Here is a 20,043-nt window from a genome sequence, read left to right on the forward strand (position 1 = left end):
GTCTCATCAAGGGTCCCTGAGGAGGAGAGTAGAGATGAAGTCGAGCCACCTACCTCTGCGCTCCCTTGCAAGATGGGGCTGATCACAGGGCCCCGGAGTGGTGAGGAGCCCCCAGTGCAAGCAGCAGCACAGGTGAGTCCCTGGGACAGAGAGGAGCAGAGCAGCAGAGGGAGTGTCACTGCTGACAGAGTGAGTCTAAGACTGTGAAACTGAATTGCTACCTGTCTATGTGTCCACAGATAGGTCTGCCCCAGGAAATAGGGACCTGAAGGCAACCCTGCCTTGTCTGTGGGAAAGTAGAAGGTGGCTGATGCCTAGAATGACTTGGCGCTTAGGTGGCATGTCTGTGGCAAAGTCACTAAAGCAAGCCCAGCCCCAGGGGCTCAGGTTCTGTCTGTCAGTTCTGTCGCATTCGATGGAACAGACACGGATCTCACAGGCACATGCAGGGGGCACCCACAGCATCAGAAGCATCATGGCTCAGAAGCGTCAGCTTGACAGGCAGGCTTCCTTGATCCAGGTCAGTGCTGTGCTGAGGGGGAGGACAGCTCAGTGTCCCTTCAGCTGTATTTCATTCAACTCTTGGTTTTTGAGGTGTCAGGGATCCCACCCAGGCCACACACATGCAAAGGCACGGGCTCTGTGGCAGAGTCATGTCCCCAACACACTAAGACAATCTTTACCTGAGCGAAGAAGTCAAACGCTGTAACGAGGACAAGACACGGAGAAAAGTTCCCGTTCATGAGCGCAAACCCACACACAGGGATAGCTCAGTATCCACGTCAAGACAGATGTACGTCGTGCTGCCAGGATTCCATTCTATGAAAGTAACATGGTACAGCGGACAATTCTTCCTATGCTGCTCTTGAGTTTTAGGCATTTCTGGCTAGTGTTACAATGAGATTTCACGTACACATACACTGGTGGCTGTGTAAAACCTTAAGAATGAATCGAGGGGGCTGGAGTGATAGCACAGCAGGTAGGGCGTTTGCCTCGCACGCAGCCAACCCGGGTTCGATTCCCAGGATCCCAAATGGTCCCCTGAGCACCACCAGGAGTAATTCCTGAGTGCAGAGCCGGGAGTAACCCCTGTGCATTGCCGGGTGTGACCCAAGAAGCAAAAAAAAAAAAAAAGAATGAATTGAAGGAGTTTCTGGGGCCAAATTCATGCATTAATAAGCAATCCCTTGTTCAAAAAATGTTCACATTTATTCTCATTAATGGTATGGGTTTTATCAGTCTTCATAACTGGCTGACATGAGAGAAGGAAATGGATTTTTTTTTGTTTGGGGGCCATATCCAGAGATGCTCTGGCATTACTCCTGGCTCTGCACACAGCGATTACTCCTGGTGGGTTTCGGGGACCATATGGAATTCCTGGGATCAAATCCAGCTTAGCTGCATGCTGTACTATCTTTCTGGCCCCAGAAAACGGATTCTTTTTTTAAAGTTAATTAATTAATTTTTTTTACTAGTGAAACACCACGAGGTACAGTTATAGACTTACAACTTTTGTGCGTGGGTTTCAGTTATACAATGATCAAGTACCCATCCCTCCAAGAAAATGGATTCTTAATGTTTTGTGTACTATGCATTTTTTTGAGCACTGATGAGGTCGAATATCTTTGATTTCTTTATCAGACATCTCTTGCTCTTCATCTTCCTTCCTTCCTTCCATCCTTTCATCCTTTATATTTTTGGGCCATCCCCATCAATGTTCAGGGGTTACTACTAATGGTGCTCGGGAGACCATCTGGGATACTTGGGATTGAACCCCAGTTGGCCTCATGCAAGAAAGTGCCAGATCCAACGCCAGTCTCTCCTTCATTCCCTCCTTCCTTCCTCCCTCCTTTCTTCCCTCTTTACCTCCCTCCCTCCCTCCTTTTTTCCTTCCTTCCTTCCTTCCTTCCTTCCTTCCTTCCTTCCTTCTTTCCTCTTGGTGTGTGTTTGTTTGTTTGTTTGGGAGGGCACAACTGGCAGTGCTCAAGGCTTACTCTTGGCTCTGTACTCAGGAATCACTCCCGGTGGTGCTCAGGGGACCAAATGTGGTGCTGGGGATTAATTAGCCCTTTGCAAAGCAAGTGACTTAATCACTGTACTGTCTCTCCAGCAACTTTAATTTGTATTTTAATGACTTCTGTGACTCATTGCTTATTTGAAAGTGTGCTGTTTAAGGGTTGGTGATGTAGTTCAGCCTTAGAACACTCCTTCAATCACTGGCACTGCAAAACAAAAGAAGAAAAAGGAGTGTGTTGTTTAATTTCTATAAATTCTGAAGTTTTAAAAGATATGCCAGAGTTTATGTCTAATTTATTTGCTTAATGATCATAAATTATAAACTCTGTGTTTAATTTGCAAGTTTTTTATCATTACTTAATCTTAAATTGATTGTAATTGAATCACTGTGAGATATCACTTAATCACTTAACGTAGTAGACGACCTGCTTCTGGGTCAGGGTTTCGTACGTAGCAGAGCAGCCCCCTCGCTGCGATCTATTGAAAGTCAGCCCTCGACACACTAAACCATTCGTAGACTCTGAGATATACAGTTACAAAAGTTGTTCATAATTTGGTTTCACTCATACAATGTTCCAAAACGCATCCCTTCCCCACTGTACAGTTCTCACCATCAGTGTCCCCAGTTTCACTCTTGCTGCACCACCCTCCCCCGCACACACACACCTGACTCAATGGCTGGCACTTTCCTTCCCTCTCTGTCTCTCTCCGTCTCTCTGTCTCTCTGTCTTTTTCTGTATTTCCTTTGGGGCGTTGTGGTTTTCAATAGTTACTCAAAAGTTATTATATATATATATATATATCTTTCTATACTTTCAGCACTCAATTCTTGTCCAGAGAGAACATTCCCATCCATTATTGTCATAGTGGTCCGTTCTCTCTCCTAACTGCCCTCTGCCCCCACTCTCTTGTGGCAAGCTTCAAGCCGTGGACCATCCCACTTGGCGCATGTTTTTCTCTCCTTGGATATTAGTCTCATACTCTGTTTTTTCATATTCCAGAATTGAGCGCAGTCATTCTATGTCTGTCCCTCTCCTTCCAACTCATTTCACACAGCATGAAAGTTAGCTCATCAGTTTAACTCATTCACCACTTTATTCCATAGTCGTGAGGCATGTACTTTGTGCCAGAGGCTATTTCGTTAGAGTCTTTGCCATGGGTCTGTTTTTGTTGTTGCTTATCTTTTATTTTATTTCTTCATTCTTTTTATGTAATGAATATATATTTTGAAATTTTTGTTCGTGAAATACCATGAGGTACAGTTGTAGACTTACAAATTTTGTGCGTGGGTTTCAGTTCTACAATGATCGAGTACCCATCCCTCCACCAGTGCCCATTCCCCACCTCCAATGCTCCCCCTATCCATCCCACCCACCCCCACCCCGCCATCCCACCTCACCCCCGTGGCAGGGCATTCCCTTTTGTTCTCTCTCTCCTTTTGGATGCTGTGGTTTGCAAAGGAGGCATTGAGTGGCAATCGTGCTCGGTCTATAGTTCATTTCTTTATTTTCATGGGAAAGGCTGCTTTATCGGTGGAAAGTAAGTAGAAACTGATAAACATTGATCCCCAAAGAACTCAGATCAGTGGGCCGTTGAATCGGTTGGTGGCTGGGATAATTAATTGAAGTCAATCCTGTTTCTTGGGAAATGAAGCCACAATCAGCTCATATATAGCACATGCCGATTCACCAACTGTAAGAATCACAGGTGGGCATCACACCCCCTACCCTTTAGATGCACTGGAATTCCATTATCCTGGTAAAATAGCTTTTGTCTTTTCTGGAAGCTTATTTTCAAATTGCCTGTAGGAAGCAGTACTTACGGTCCTCCGGGCAATCTGAGTAGATCCCTTTCTTGCTTCCTTGATATGCATCCTCAAGTTCCAAACATGAGAGAGATTATTCTGCAGCTATCCCTCTTTTTCTGAATGACTTCACTCGGCAGGTATACTCTAGTTCCATCCGTGTTGCAGAAATTTGCATGAATGTGTTCTTCCCTAGAGCTCCATAGTATTCCACTGCGCACATATGCCACAACTTCTGGATCCTTTTATCCCTATTTGCCAGCCCCCAATTTTTTTATCATCTCCATGCTACTTTCCATAGAATCTGGACCAATTTGTCTTTGCAGCAAAGGGTCTCAGGGGTTCATATACTTGCACATTGTCCCCAACACTCGATGTCGCTCTAAGAGATGTGCCGTGATATCTCACTGTGGTTTGGATTTGTGTTCCTCTGATTAGTAATGCAAAGCATTTTTTCTTGTTCCCACGGCAATTTGGATTTCTTTGGAAAACGTCTCTTCATTTCCTGTGCCCACTTTAATTTTTGGTGGGAAGGTTTGGCCACCTACTGTTCCCAGTGTCTATTCCTGCCCTTGTGCTCACGGGCACTCCCAAAGGTGCTCGGAAGACCATTTATTTCTGCTTTCTTCCTCATTTAAAATCAGTATCTTGGGGCCATAGCGATAGTACAGTAGGTGGGACGCTTCCCTGCATAGGTCGACTTGGGTCAGTGCCCCGGCATCCCGTATGTTTCCCCGAGCCCACCAGGAGTGACTCTTGAGTGCAGAGTCAGAAGTAACCCCTGAGCATCCCCAGCTGTGGCCCATACACACAAAATAGTCTCGTAGTTTTTATTCTACAAATCTTTCATTTCCTGGGTTCCTTTTATTCCTAAGCAATGTTTGGATACTATTGTGAGTGGCGTAGTTCCTTAGTTTCCTTCAGTATTCGGATGGAGGGATGGGGTGGGTGTTAAGGGGGTTGGCTTGCAAGTGACAGTCCCTGATTTGTTCCCCAGTCCATATATGGTCCCCCAAGCACCATTGCAGTAACCTCTTAGTACGGAGCCCTGAGTGTGGGGTACAGTCAAGTTTGGTGCAAAACCCCCTCAAAAATCACATATTTGATTGTTGAGTTAAAAATGTAACTGATGTGTGCCGGGAGATCATGGCGGCCCAGAATGGCTTCTGCCTAGTCTATATCCCGTGGGGGTTCCATTTCTGGCACCAGGACTGCTTGGCAGCATTGCGTCCACAGCCCTTGCACTGAGCTTCTGGGAAGGTTGATTGAGAATTGCTGTTGGGACCCCCAGGCCTTCTAGGCATTTCTTGGGAGCTTCTCTAAAGTAATTAATTTCTGTCTTTTGGGATGATGATGATGATGACGATGATGATGACGATGATGATAATGGTGGTGGTGATGGTGGTAGAGGTGGTGGTGATGATGATGGTATGGTGATGATGATGATGATGATGACGATGATGATGGTGGTGGTGATGATGATGGTGATGGTGCTGATGATGATGGTGATGATGATGGGGATGATAATGATGGTGGTGGTGATGATGATGATGAAGATGGTGATGATGGTGATGATGATGATGATGGTAATGAAGATGGTGATGGTGTTGATGATGATGATGAACATGGTGGTTGTGATGATGGTGATGATGATGATGGTGGTCGTGATGATGATGGCCGTGATGATGGTTATGATGATGATGATGGCGATCGTGATGATGCAGATGGTGATTATGATGATGATAATGATGATGATGAAGATGGTGGTGATGATGATCGTGATGAAGATGATGAGGATGAAGATGGTGGTGGTGATGATGATGATGGTGATGATGATGGTGGTGAGATGATGATGATGATGGTGATGATAATGATGAGGATGAAGTTGGTGGTGGTGATGATGATGAAGATGGTGGTGTTGATGGTGGTGGTGATGATGCTGCTGCTGCTGAAGATGGTGGTGATGATGGTGATTATGATGATGAAGATGGTGGTGGTGATGATGATAGTGATGACGATGATGATGATGATGATAGTGGTTTTGGCGATGATGCTGATGTTTGATTTTTGTGCCACACCTGGTGATGTTCAGGAGCTACTCAGGAATCTCTCTTGGTCGACTTGGGGGACCATATGGGATGCCAGGAACCGAAACCGGGTTGGTAGTGTGCAAGGCAAAGCACCCCACCCACTGTACGCTCTCCAGCTTCTGACTTCTGAGCGTTAAATCTATATTCTGAAACTTTGCTGAATTTATTGATTAGTTCAAACAGACCTTTAGTCGAGCCTTTAGGATTTCTCATACATAAGATCCTATCTATGAAAAACCAATTTTACTCAATGCAAGCCTTCTCAAACTTCAAAAAATAAGGAGGGAATGCTCTCTAACTTATATGAATCTAGAAAATGTCACACCAATGGCGGTGCTATGGGGCCACTCAGTACTGGGGGCAGGTTCAGGACCTCATGACGGTTCAGGACCTCATGCATGGTAGATGTGTGCTCTACTCCTCAGAGCTGTCTTCCGCATTGCTAAAAATCTCAGTTATTGGGGCCGGAGTGTTAGTACAACGGTTAGGGCACTTGCCTGGCTGGGGGCCAAGCTGGGTTTGATCACCGGCCTGGAGTGATACCTGAGCACCACCAGGTGTGGCACCAAAACTAAAACAATTGAATTTACTGGGGCTGCAGAAACAGTACAATGGGTAAAGCACTTGCCTTGCACCTGACTGACCAGGGTTTATTTTTTTATGGGAAGCAGAGTAGGGATTAATTTATTTTTCATATCCAACATAGGCAGTACTCATTCTAATTTTTTCAGACCCTCCACTGGCTAATAGGATGAAATCTTCTCAGCAAATCCTAGCTTTGAAAAGGCACTTGCTCAAAAAACTTATTTGTTGGCATGCTGTTAGCAACTTTAAAACCACCTATCTTTATTGTTTTGCATTATTACAACACCGTGATTTACCAATTTGTTCAAAATACAGTTGTTTCAGGCATGCAACATCCCAATACCAATCCCACCACCAGAGTCACCTTCCCTCCACCAATGTCCCCAGTTTCCCACCCGATACCCCAGCCTTCCCCCTTGCAGGCACAAACAGGTTTACTTCATACTGCTTGTTACTGCACTATAGCACTGTCCTCCCGTTGTTCATCGATTTGCTCGAGCGGGCCCAGTAACGTCTCCATCGTGAGACTTGTTGTTACTGTGTTTGGCATATCAAATACATCACGGGGGGCTTGCTCGGCTTTGCCCTGCAGGCGAGATACTCTCGGGAGCTTGCCAGGCTCTCCGAGAGGGGTGGAGGAATCGAACCCGGCTCGGCCGGGCCTGCTGCATGCAAGGCAAACGCCCTACCACTATAAAAAGATTGTAAAACTTTTTCAAGAGCAAGGAAGGCCACCAAATGAAGCCACAGGGGCCAATGACTAGAAACAATTTCCTGGAGAAAGCCAGCAGTGTCCCTCATTGGAGTTTGGTCCTTAAGGGGAAAAAAGATCCAAACTAGAATTTAAAGAATAAACTTTTCTCATGAGCCCAAGCTCCCAGAAGCTAAAACAGAGCAGAAAACACAAAGGGCAGAGTCCGAACCACCAGCAAGGCATGGGGTCTGGACACACGTTGCCTGATCGCATGCAGCCGCATTTCACTTCCTGTATTGCCAGGATATTGTGATTTGGTCCCACGAGATGAACTGTTTGCTTGATTGGTGCCATGCTCTGAACTCAGGGATCACTCCTGGTGATGTTTGGGGGTGCCTTGTGGGGTGCTCGGATTAAATTGGGACTAAGCCTTACCCGCTGTACGATCGCTCCAGTTCCCCTCACTGGAAGATTCTTAAAGCACTTCCAGTTCATAAAAAAAGCAAACAAACAAACAAAAATACCAGCGTGCCACTCTTATCCAGTTCTAATGAACTTGCTAGGTGAATTATTACCACCCTCCTTCCCATTTCAATGCAAATATTTCATTAAAACCCAGGCAGGGAACAGACCAGACGTCTTTCCAATCCTGCACGGCCCTGCTGCAGCATATGAAAACCCTTTAGTGAAAATAGAAACATCTTCAGCCAAGAGCCTGAAGGCCAGCTCCTCAATATAAGAAGGTTGTGCTCTATCTCAAATATATATACACATATATATAAAATGAAATGAAGGAACGTGTTAATATCACCGATGTGTTCACTCTTGGTTAACAGACATTTAGAGTGTCATTAGTGACAGTTGCCTCTTCCCTGCAGGCCAACCATTACTTGGAACATTCTTCAAAAAACACTGTATCTTTGCTAAAGTTCTCCAAGTCTACACCTTTCCCTCCAAATTAAGTCACAAGTGCATTTTTTTCTGAATATATGTTTCAAAATCCTCTATGAAGAGCACGAGTGTTTAGGAAATAGAACCTGCCCAGGAAATCCTGAGCTTGGAACACAAAGGTGAAGGAACTGAGAAGGGAAATGGTTTCAGGTGGCCAGTGACTGGGAGGGCAGCCCACACCCAGACAGGACAGGAGGGGTGGGTAGGGCAAACTCAGGGCTCCCAGGCCCCCAAGGTGCCCTCTGGTGGCCTTCGGGATGAGACAAATGAGACAAATCAGACAAACGTGTTGCTGAGTTTTAGTCAGGGGCAGGTTAAACAGCGCTATTTTCAAAGATCTGCGTCTGGAGATTTAAAAAAAAATGAAAAAAAAATCGATCACTCGAGGAAAAAAGTCACCCTGAAAACCCCTAACCTGCAATCACAGCTTTGATTGCAATTATTTCACAAATAGACACAAAATGCTCGGCTGAGAAATCACTCCACAGCCTGGAGCCGAGGGAGCGCCGTGGGGAGGGCGGGGGCCTCTGCTTCTCTGAGTCACCCCCTCGGATGGACTCTTCTGCCTCTGGGAAAGGAAGATAATAGAAAAAACACACAGACATAGACACAGACACAGACACACACACACACACACACACACACACACACACACACACACCGCCTTTGTCTGGATTCAACAGAAAGATGGTCTACGCAGAGATGTCATGGAAGGTGGCAAATACCTACTCTCCTGTTATAGCCACAGCAGGGAAAACAAAAACCTTGTTTTTGCTTGTTACTACACAAAGGAGAACATTGGGAACGACATATCCATCCTGTGGAATTTGGTATGTCGGCAAGTGCACATGGCTGTCAAAGAGATTTGAGTAGAAGTCATGAATAATCTTCTGGAGGATGTGATAGATCCATCAGGACGTCGGAGGGCAGTCATCTTGGTCTTGTAGTTGGCGAAGGACAGGCGGGTGTCACGAATACTTTTCCCAACTTCTGTCGCATCTACCAGTACTTCTGCTCTTCTCTCTTTGAGATCTTCCTTGATCGCATCTCTGCACTGCTTTGCAAGCTCAGACTTTAGCTTGCAGTTGCCTGAGGCATGCGCCAAAACATGTTGGCGAATAAGCTCAAGAGTTTTTGAAGACAGGCAGTTTTTTATGGCTATCTCTCTCTTGGCATTCCTCGCACAATCATGGAGGTGCTGAAGCAGTCGATTGTATTCCTCGTCAATGTTGTCAACAATGGCATCTTCCCATGTTGCCATAATAGTGCCAAATAGCTCCCAGTTGGTGGTCGTTCTGGGAGTTCTCTTTTTAAGCTTTGCAGCCCTTTCTCTCCGCTCTGTGAAATAGAATTTTGCACGAAGGAGACGGTGGTCCGATCCCATTTGGAATTTTGGGACAACAGCGACATCGGTCAGGCAAAACCGTCGATTGAATATGATGTGGTCTACTTCGTTGTGGAATCATCCACCAGGAGACTCCCATGTCCAACGTTTAGATTCGGCCTTCTGGAACTGTGAGTTACCATGGATGGTCTTGGTCGACATGATGAACTCAGACAGTCTCTTACCCTGTTCATTCCATTCTAGGCCATGGGACCCGATGTGAAGTTCTTCAGCTGATCTTCTCGGTCCTATCTTGGCATTAAAATCACCCACAATGATCTTATAGAAGGTGTGGTCTTCTTTATAGAACTTCTCCAGCTCCATTCTCCGACACGCCATTTCATCAGTGAAGAAACGAACAGCACCCGGCCCAGACAAGATCAGACCTGAACACCTGAAGAACTTGCCGTCAGTACTCATCAATACACTGGCTCGGCTCTTCACACGCTACCTGTCTGAATGCAAGGTTCCATCACAATGGAAAACCAGCAGGACCGTACTACTGTTCAAGAAGGGAGACATCCATGACATTGGCAACTATCGCCCGAACTGCCTATTGTCTGTCATCTACAAGCTGTTCACTCGAGTCATCCTAAATAGGATTGGCAGAACACTAGATGAAGGACAACCATGCAAGCAAGCCGGGTTCCGCAAAGGATTCAGCACGATCGACCATATCCACACGATAACCAAGCTCATTGAGGTTTCTCGGGAGTTCAAGATGCCGCTCTGTCTAACGTTCATTGATTTAAAGAAGGCCTTTGATTCTGTTGAGACAGAAGCGGTCATTGAAGCCCTAGCCAATCAGGGCATTCAAGCCCAATACATCAGGATCCTCCGTGAGCTGTATTGCGGATTCACTACCAGGATCTCACCATTCTACAAAGAAGTGATCGTTGATGTCAAGAGAGGGGTGCGGCAGGGTGATACCATTTCACCGAAACTCTTCAGTGCCACCCTCGAGAACATCATGCGACGACTGGAATGGGAAGGAATGGGAGTGAAGATAGATGGTCGGCAACTCCACCACCTCCGCTTTGCTGATGACATTGTTTTAATAACACCAAACATCAGCCAAGCGGCACAAATGCTGACCGACTTCGACCGTGAGTGTGGAAAGGTCGGTCTACAGCTGAATCTTATGAAGACAATGTTTATGAGAAACAGCCTCGTTCCTGACGCCCCATTCACTCTCAACGGAACAACCATCTCCGAATGCAACAGCTATGTGAACCTAGGTCGAGAAGTCAACATGACAAATGACCTGGCACCCGAGCTGCACAGGAGGAAGAGAGCGGCTTGGAACGCCTTCAAGAGCGTCGAAGAAATAGCTAAGAGGACGAAGAACCTCCGGCTCCGGGCACATCTCTTTGATTCCACTGTTCTTCCTGCATTAACATATGCCTCAGAGACCTGGTCCCTACGCAAACAAGATCAGAACGCCATTCAGGTCTCCCAAAGAAGAATAGAAAGAGCTATGCTTGGAATATCACGTTTCACTCAAATGAGAGAACGAATCCGGAGTTCTGACATCCGTCGACGATCAAGGATCAGGGACGCTGTCTCATATGCCAAGGTGTCGAAAATCAGATGGGCTGGTCACGTAATGAGATTTAAAGACGACCGTTGGACTAGAGCTGTTACTGATTGGATTCCACGGGATGTCAAGAGACCGCGTGGCCGCCCACCTACCAGATGGTCAGACTTCTTTGTCAAGATCATGAACGATCGGTTTGAGGCCCTCCATGTTCCCGGAGCGAAGAGATGCCATTGGGCTACACTAGCACGCGACAGGGACAAATGGAGACGTTACTGGCGCCCGCTCGAGCAAATCGACGACTAACGGGAAGTTAAGTGATTAAGTGATTAAGTCACTTGATCACTTGATCTTCACTTCCACTACCCAGCCGTCGCCACACTCCAGGACGCTTTCCGGACACATCATAAGACACTAAATACCCATCTTCTGGAATTGTCGTACCATATTTGATAGGGTTCAAATATGGTAACACCTACAAGGGTGATTAGAGGTCACCCCAAAAGCCTCTATACCTCTCGGAAAGACTGGCAAGCTACCGAGAGTATTCCGCCCGCACGGAAGAGCCTGGCAAGCTATCCGCTGTGTATTCGATATGCCAAAACCAGTAACTACAACTGGTCTCATTCACCTGACCCTGAAGGCTTCACCGACATGGCAGCACTAAGAAGGATGAGAAAGGATCAAGTGACTACACAAAGGAAAATGAAATGATCAGGTCTTAGATCAGTAAACGTCTATTTATGATCATTGTCTAGTCTCACAATGACAGTACTAAAGTCATTTTCTGGGGCTTCCTGGGCTGATTGGTGCTAGCTGAGCCTTCTGTGAGCTGGCTGTTCTGTGCCATTTTCCCATCGGATATGCTGTGATCCTACTGGGCTGACGGTACCCTGAATGTTGCAGGTGTTATGGAGCTGCATCACATGACCCAGGAGCTACAGAGCTCTAATGATTTGGTGGCTTGGCAGCTTGGTGTGGTTCAGTTGTGGAGCTGGGTCTAAACCAAAGGGTGTCGACTGTGTCTTCATGCTGCTGCACCTTTGGGAAGAAAGAGGGAATCTGCCCATCCCCACTCGGAGAAGTTCTGAGATTTGTTAACCCGGTGCGGTCTACCTGGGAAGGTTTGGTGGCATCTTGTACTTCTCAAGATCAGCTGTGGAGCTGGGTCATTTCTCTGCCCAGAGCACCACTGCGTGGCCCCACAACTCCCAAAAATAAGGCCTTTCAATCCATGATAAGAGTCTATTTCTCCATTTTCATAGACTTTCTTAGATCTCTTATGAGTGGGTTTCATTTCTCCATGTAAATATTTGCACCTATTTTATTACATGGATCACTTTGGATAGGTCATGTTTTGTTGAGGGGGGCACACCTGGCAATGCTTAGGGTTTTGCACCCAGGAATTACTCCTGGCTTTGCACCCAGGAATTACGCCTGGCAGTGCTCAAGGGAACATATGGGATGCTGGGGATCAAACCCGGTCGGCCATGTGCAAGGCAAACACCCTACCCGCTGTGCTATCTCCCTGGCCCCAGGTATTTCATGTTTTCTGATACTATTGTATGGGATGGCGAGTTTTAGAATATTTTACAAATTTTTATTAGTGAAACACCATAAGGTACAGTTGTAGACTTACAAATTTTTGTGCTTGGGTTTCAATTATACAATGATCAAATACCCATCCCTCCACCAGTACCCACTTTCCACCACCACCACGGGTCCCAGTATCCCTCCCACCCCCCATACCCCCCATGCCCTCTGTGGCAGGGCATTCCCTTTCGTTCTCTCTCTCCTTTTGGGTGTTGTGGTTTGCAAAAGAGGCATTGAGTGGCAATCATGTTTGGTCTATAGTCTACTTTCAGCATGCTTCTCCCATCCTGGGAGGATCCTCCCAACACCCTTTATTTAATGCTCCCTTCTCTATCTGAGCTCCCTTTTTCCCTAGCATGTGTGGCTGGCCTCCAAGCCATGGAGCAAACCTCCTGGTACTAATCTCGGCCACTCTTGGGTGTTAGTCTCCTATTTTGTTGCTTTGTGTTCCCCAGAGGAATGCAATCTTTCTATGTCTATCCCTCTCTTTCTGACTCATTTCGCTTAACATGATACTTTCCATGTAGTAGCACTTGTATGTAAATTTCGTGACTTCATCTTTTCTAATAGCTCCATAGTACTCCATTGTGTAGATGTACCAAAGTTTCTTTAACCAATCATATGTTTTCGGGCACTCAGGTTTTTTCCAGATTCTGGCTAGAGTTTTAGAATTTTTACTTTACTCTTTTCGGTAGATTGTTTAGGGTTTCCTTTTTTCCTTCTTCTTTGGTTTTGGGCCTCAACCAGCTGCGCTCAGCCCTTCTGGCTATGTGCTACGTGAGGGACTGTCTGTGATGCTGGGGCTCGAACTTGGGTATGCCACATGCAGGGCAAGTGCCTTATGCACATCTAACTCTCTCGACAAAGAATATCGGATTTTAAACAGAATACCCTTTAAGAACGTCTTCCCGGAAAAACGAAAAAAACTTTCACAGGCTCCCTGGACAGATGCTCCAGCAGATCCGGTCCAAAGCACTGCTTGAAACTAGTCCATGAAGGGCTGGAGAGATAGTACAGCAGGCAGAGAGAGGGCTTGCCCTCCACGTGACTGGTGGCTTGCCTTTCACATATCTGACCCCGTTTTCATCCCTGGCACCCCCCAATAGTAAAGGGCCCGGAGTAAGCCCTGACGACCACCAGGTGTGGCCCTATGCCCCTCCAAAAAATAAACAGAAACCAGTCTGTGATAATCCATCCAGAGTGAACCTTCGGTCTTTATTAGGAAGGAATCGAGATGTCACTTAGCGTGCCTTCTTATACTTCGGAACGTTAAGACATTTTTAAGCGAGAGCATTATGAATATCTCTTACACATCAAGACAGCGCTTCTACTTCATAGCTACTGTTTTCTCCTTTGTGTACCTTGTATCTGGAAGCTGCTATTAACAACTATTCAAGAATGATTTTAATTCATTACAATGAGCGATAGAAAATATCCAGTTAATAACGACTGGTTGTTAAATATTAACAGTGCCTTTTCTTTTCTTTTTAAGGAAAGCTTTTATTTTTCAGTTCTTTTGAGTTTTAGACCCCCCAAATTCTAAGGTTACTCTGGTCTCTGCACTCAGGAATTACTCCTGGCGGTGGTCGAGGGCCAAAGCGGATGCCGAGGACCGAGTCCGGGTCAGCTTCGTGGAGGGCAAGCACCCTACCTGCTCTCCATGGCTCCAGCCCCCTCCATGCTTTTTCCAGAATCTGTTGAAATGAACCTGGTTTTTGTCTTTGTTTTTATTAACCTAAGGAAAGACACTGATTGGTTTTTTAATATGAAACCAATTTTTCATTCTTGGGAAATATATTCTTTCCATCATGGTTATATATGCACTGGAGCGATAGCACAGCGGTAGGGCCTTTGCCTTGCACGCAGCCAACATGGCAGACCCGAGGTCGATTCCTCCACCCCTCTCGGAGAGCCCGGCAAGCTGGCAAGCTACCGAGTGTATCTCGCCCACACGGCAGAGCCTGGCAAGCTCCCCGTGACGTATTCGATATGCCAAACACAGTAACAACAAAGTCTCCAATGGAGACGTTACTGGGCCCGCTCAAGCAAATATTATATCATGCATTAGATATCGCTGCATTCAATTTTCTAAAATTTTATTTTTGTACTTGTAACTGCATGAATTAAATTGGTCTCATTTTCTTTTATTCAGTGTCGTCATCTGGTTTTGGTATTATGTAATGCTGTCTTCACAGAATGCTTTGGGAAGTATTCCCCTTATCTACCTTTCTGTAAAGATTGGTATGGGATTGGTGCTGTTTCTCTCAGGTAGATTCGACAGGGTTTTTTTTGCTTTTTGGGTCACACTCGGCGATGCTCAGGGGTTACTCCTGGCTTTGCACTCGGGAATCACTCCTGGCGGTGCTCCGGGGACCATATGGGATGCTGGGAATCAAACCCCGGTCGGCCGCATGCAAGGCAAACACCCTACCCACTGTTCTATTGCTCCAAGCCCCCTATATTAGACAGTTTTCTCTAGAATATCACCATGCACCTATGCTTTCTGTTCCACTCATGTCATAGATTTTACTTCTTATTCTGCTTGTGTTAGTCATGGTAATTGGTGTCCTTCAAGGAATTTGTCTACTTAGTCTAAATTGGCAAATTCATTCACAAATTAACCTTATATGTATGGTTACTCTTTAGGTCTATTTTATTGGTATTAACATTTTTGTTATATGAATCTTCTGTATTGACCTAGTTTATATTTTATTCATATCTGGTCTCATTTTCATTATTCATTTGCTACTACATAGATTTTAATTTGTGTTTTATTTGATTTTCTTCATTGTTTCTTTATCATTTTCTTTTCCTTTATCAAAAAACACTAGAGTTTGGGGGGGCCTGGAGTGATAGTACAGCAGGTAGGGCGTTTGCCTTGCATGGGGCTGACCCGGGTCCACTTCCTCCATCCCTCTCCGAGATCCCAGCAAGCTCCCGTGAGCATCCCGCTCTCATGGCAGAGCCTGGCAAACTCCACTTGGCGTATTTGATATGCCAAAAACAGTAACAAGTCTCACAGTGGAGACCTTATGGTGCCCGCTCGAGAAAATCTATGAACAATGGGAGGACAGTGCTACAGTGCTATACTTTAGGGAGGCCTGGAGTGATAGTGCAGAAGTTAGGGTGTTTGCATTGCACAAGGTCCACCTGGATTCAATCCCCAGCAGCCCATATGTCCCTCAAGCCCTGCCAGAAGTGGTCCCTGAGCACAGAGTTAGGTGTCAGTCCTGAGCACAGCCCGGTGTGGCCCCCTCAATCCCCCCTTCAAAATTTATAGTTGAGGGCAGAGATAGTACAGATGGTAGGGTGCTTGTCTTGCATGTGGCTGATCCGGGTTCCATCCCAGCACCTCATATTGTCCCTCAAGTGCACCAGGAGTGATCCTCGATTGCAGAGCTAGGAGTCAACCCTGAGCACAGCCCCCAAATCCCAGAAATTGTAGTTAGGCAACATGGTTAAAATTGTGTTCTATTTTTAGCTCTTCTATTTTTTGGGGGGAGTCATAACTGGTGGCATTCAGGTCTTACTCCTGCCTTGTGCTCGGGAATCACTCAGCAGTGCTCAAAGGACCATATGCAGTGTCTGGAATTGAACCAGAGTTGGCCACATGCAAGGCTAGTGCCTTGTTACCTGTACTATTTCTCCAGCCTCAGCTCTGATGCTCTTAATGGGAGATGTTAAACCGTAGATCTTTGTTAATTTATCTAGTTCTTCTTTTTTTCTGACCTGTGAGTATTGTTTTGTGCATGTTTGAAAAAGCTTCAGAGGACATACAGACAGGGTTATAACTTTTATAATTGGATAATTATAATTTAACAATGATTTATAATTAAGAATCAGTATTACGATCATGATCATCCTGTTGTTCGTCGATTTCCTCGAGCAGGCACCAGCAACGTCTCCTTCTTCCTAGCCCTGAGATTCTAAAAGAGCCATTTCAATGCTCTTTCAGGACTAGGAGAATGAGAACCATCATTGTTACTGGTATTTGGCATATTGAGTACGACACGGAAGTTTGCCAGACTCTGCGGTGAGGGCAGGATATTTTTGGCAGCCTGCCAGGCTCTCCAAATGAAGAATAAGATAATAAGATTTCGCGTGGCCGCAAATGCGGTCGCACGCTTCTGGGAGCTGGGTTTTATTGTATTAGTGAATCAGTGTTAGTGCTATATAAAATTTATAATAATTATAATATTTTACACTTACTGATTCTTATAATTATAATTTGTATAATCTTATAATTTTTACTCATGATGTTGTTTTTTGTTTGGTGCCATATCTGGCAGTGAACAGGGGCTATTTCTGGCTCTTTGCTGAGAAGAGATCCTTGATGATGCTTGGGGGACCATATGAGGTGCCAGGGATTTGAACTATGATTGTGGCTGAGGCAGCCATGTACAAGGCAAGTGCCTTACCTCCTGTCTTGCCCCCCAACCTGAGATTTTGGCCTCTGCACATTCCTCCATCCCATTTCTTTCTGCAAGTTGGAACTCCAAGCTCACACCCTAATCTGATTTTGAGTTGGGTCCTACAGGTGCAGATTTCTGTGCGTGGCTCCATGCAGCTTGGGAATGAGACCTCATCGACCCAGTTTGTTCTGGAAGGACTGACTGATGCAGAGGAATTGAAACCCTTACTTTTCATCATCTTTCTGCTGATCTACCTAGTGGCCATGGTTGGGAACCTCGGCATTGTTGGCCTGATTCTCATTGACTCACGACTCCACACGCCCATGTACTTCTTCTTGGCCAACCTGTCACTGCTGGACTCAGCGTATATCTCCAACACGGTGCCCCAGGTGCTGGCACATCTGCTGGTGTCAGTGCGGACCATTCCCTATAGATCTTGTCTTACCCAGATATTCTTCCACCACTTCCTGGCTCCCTGGGAGTGCTTCCTGCTCACAGCCATGGCCTATGACCGCTATGCAGCCATCTGCCAGCCCCTGCACTACCTAGTTCTTATGGGCCGACAGACCCGACTGCTACTGGGTTCACTCTCCTTTCTGCTTGCCTTAACCACTGGTCTCACTCACACCATCCTTACGTCTTTACTCAAGTTCTGTAGGTCTCACTTTATCACCCACTTCTTCTGTGACGTTCCTCCACTGCTCAAACTCTCTTGTTCCAGCACACATGTTAATGAGCTTGCAATGTTCTACTTCAGTTTCCTGGTGGCTCTGGCACCCTGTGCCCTGGTTGTGATCTCTTATATTCATGTTGTGGTTGCTGTTCTCAGGATTCGTTCTGCTGAAGGCCGAAGGAAAGCCTTTTCCACCTGTGGCTCTCACCTCACCATGGTCTGTATTTTCTACATCACTTCAGTCCTCTGCTACATCTTACCCAGCTCTGCATACTCCCGCCTGCGTGACCGGGTGCTGTCCGTGCTCTTTGTCGTCCTCACTCCCATGCTAAACCCCATTGTCTATAGTATGCGGAACAAAGACGTGAAGAAGGCTTTGCTCAAGGCCCTTGGGAAAGAAAGTACCTCTTAGAGTCCCATTTTGTGCTGGGGCCCACACATACCTTTGGGCTGAATCCAATTATAGAGAGTCTAAAATTTCATGTATGTGATCCATTTTATGAATTTTGCTTTTCCCTAGTCTAGCAATGACCAAATGTTTCTCTTGTATATTTCTTGTCTAACTCATTCTGTTATAGCAAAGTAGACTGTAGTTAGGGGTCAGAAGTTTGATCTGGAGAGAAATTCTTGCTTTCCAAGCATCAGGTCCCAGGTTCTGTCTCTGGTGCTACCACATACACTGATCTAGTTCCTGTACCTCTGGTGTTTGTACCTGATAGCTCTGTTGTAGTAACCCTCCATTTTGAAAGTGATTTGCAGCTTCACTGCAGCCAGGTGAGTTCTAGTGTCACAACTGTATGAGGGTGGCTGCTGGTGAGCATGTGTGTAAGCACTGCAAGTAAGCGAGTGAAACCTCAGCAAACACCACCAGCAAATGGGTGTATGTGCAACACCTACTCACTATAACACCAACAGAGAAGGAGAGGAGACTCAAGTCCCTGTGATTGTTAATTTGTGCAATTACAGAAACTTGTAAAGATGGCAAACAATAAAACTATCCTCAAACTCACCACTCACCAGGGAGAACCACTGTGAAAATTTGTTGGCTTCCTTCAAGATTGTTTTTAAACAAAAATATATGTACTTGAAAACTCCCCCCCCCCCCATTTCTATTTTGGGTTCACACCTGGAGGTGTTCAAGGCTATTTCTGGCATAGTGCTGGGGGTCAGGCTCGGTGGTGTTTTGGGGGTCATGAAGGCTGGAACCTCTTGTATGCAAAACATTTGCACTAGCCCGTTGGCTCATCTGCACGTCCCTGCATGGCACATCTTAATCCATATTTTCACTTTTACAGCACCTATGCACATGAAAGTGTATTTCTGTGACAATATGTCTTTTTCTTGTCCCTAGGATGGAGCGTGTTTCTCACACATTTAAGGTATGCAGTCTACCTCTGAGACACGTTCCTGGCCTCACTACACTTTACCTTTACTACACATAGTTGTTAAAAATCAAAGTGGACACTTTTACCTTTTTATTGGAGTTTTTAAACCATTTCTAATGATTATAATGTGATTAGTGATTATGGTTGACTTTAAATCGACCATCCTACTATTTTCTGTTGTTTCATGAATTCTATGTTCTCTTTTCCCCTCTTTAATTACTCCATTAGAGTTAATTTTTACAATTCACTTCATCTCCACTTAACTTATTCTTAGAGCTAGGATACCTAACATTCTTCTTATCTTATTGCATATCCTCTTAAAATAATTTAAAAATATTTTCATATAGAGTGTCAAAATATTACAACATCCCTCTGTGCTCATGGGTCACTCCTGGCAGGTTTAGGACTATATGTGGAGGTGGGAATTGGATCAAACTGGAGTCAGCCACGTGCAGAGCAAGTGCCTTAGGGCAACTATCTCTCTGGTTGTGCATGCATATTTAGAATAGAAAACAATTTCCAATCAATATATAAATGGCCAAAAGCTAAAGACAAGTCATCATTAGCAGTCTTCAGGTGAATGCAAATTAAGATCAGCATGAGGGGTATTTAGGGTTATGACTCAGTGGTGAAGTACCTGCTTTGCATGTGTGAGCCCTCACGTTCAATCTTCAGTGCCTGAGTGTGATTTCTGGAGCTGCTGATGTGATCTCTGAGCTGTGGGTGTGAGTCCCCGCACACCATAACCCAGTATGGAAACACCACAATCAACTGCAGTCAAACGTAGGAAACAAGGGCCCTTCCTTCAACATCGACAAAATGAAGGAAAGGGAAAGCAAATACGAGTCATCACCTCAAACCTGTTGAAATGTCACTACCAAAAAGGCTGTTAGCGAAGACTTGGAGAGAAGGGACCGTG

The 20,043-nt window shown here is 45.5% G+C and overlaps 1 protein-coding gene and 1 pseudogene across 1 annotated transcript; one reads left to right on the top strand and one right to left on the bottom strand.

The window, feature by feature from the left end:
• Positions 1 to 3,643: 3,643 nt before the first annotated feature.
• Positions 3,644 to 7,543, bottom strand: LOC130017951 (cytochrome c oxidase subunit 7A2, mitochondrial-like; annotated as a pseudogene).
• Positions 7,544 to 17,329: 9,786 nt separating this feature from the next.
• LOC130017952 (olfactory receptor 3A1-like) lies at positions 17,330 to 18,151 on the top strand. The gene has a single exon (XM_056108732.1). The coding sequence runs from the start codon at positions 17,330 to 17,332 to the stop codon at positions 18,149 to 18,151; it is 822 nt and encodes a 273-aa protein (XP_055964707.1).
• The last annotated feature ends 1,892 nt before the right edge of the window (positions 18,152 to 20,043 follow it).

The sequence above is a fragment of the Sorex fumeus genome, unplaced genomic scaffold (genome assembly GCF_029834395.1).
Source record: "Sorex fumeus unplaced genomic scaffold, SorFum_2.1 ptg000232l, whole genome shotgun sequence".
Lineage (NCBI taxonomy): Eukaryota > Metazoa > Chordata > Mammalia > Eulipotyphla > Soricidae > Sorex > Sorex fumeus.

Excerpts from the sequence above, each read along its gene's own strand:
- LOC130017952 (XM_056108732.1), top strand. The coding sequence starts at position 17,330 with ATGGTTGGGAACCTCGGCATTGTTGGCCTGATTCTCATTGACTCACGA.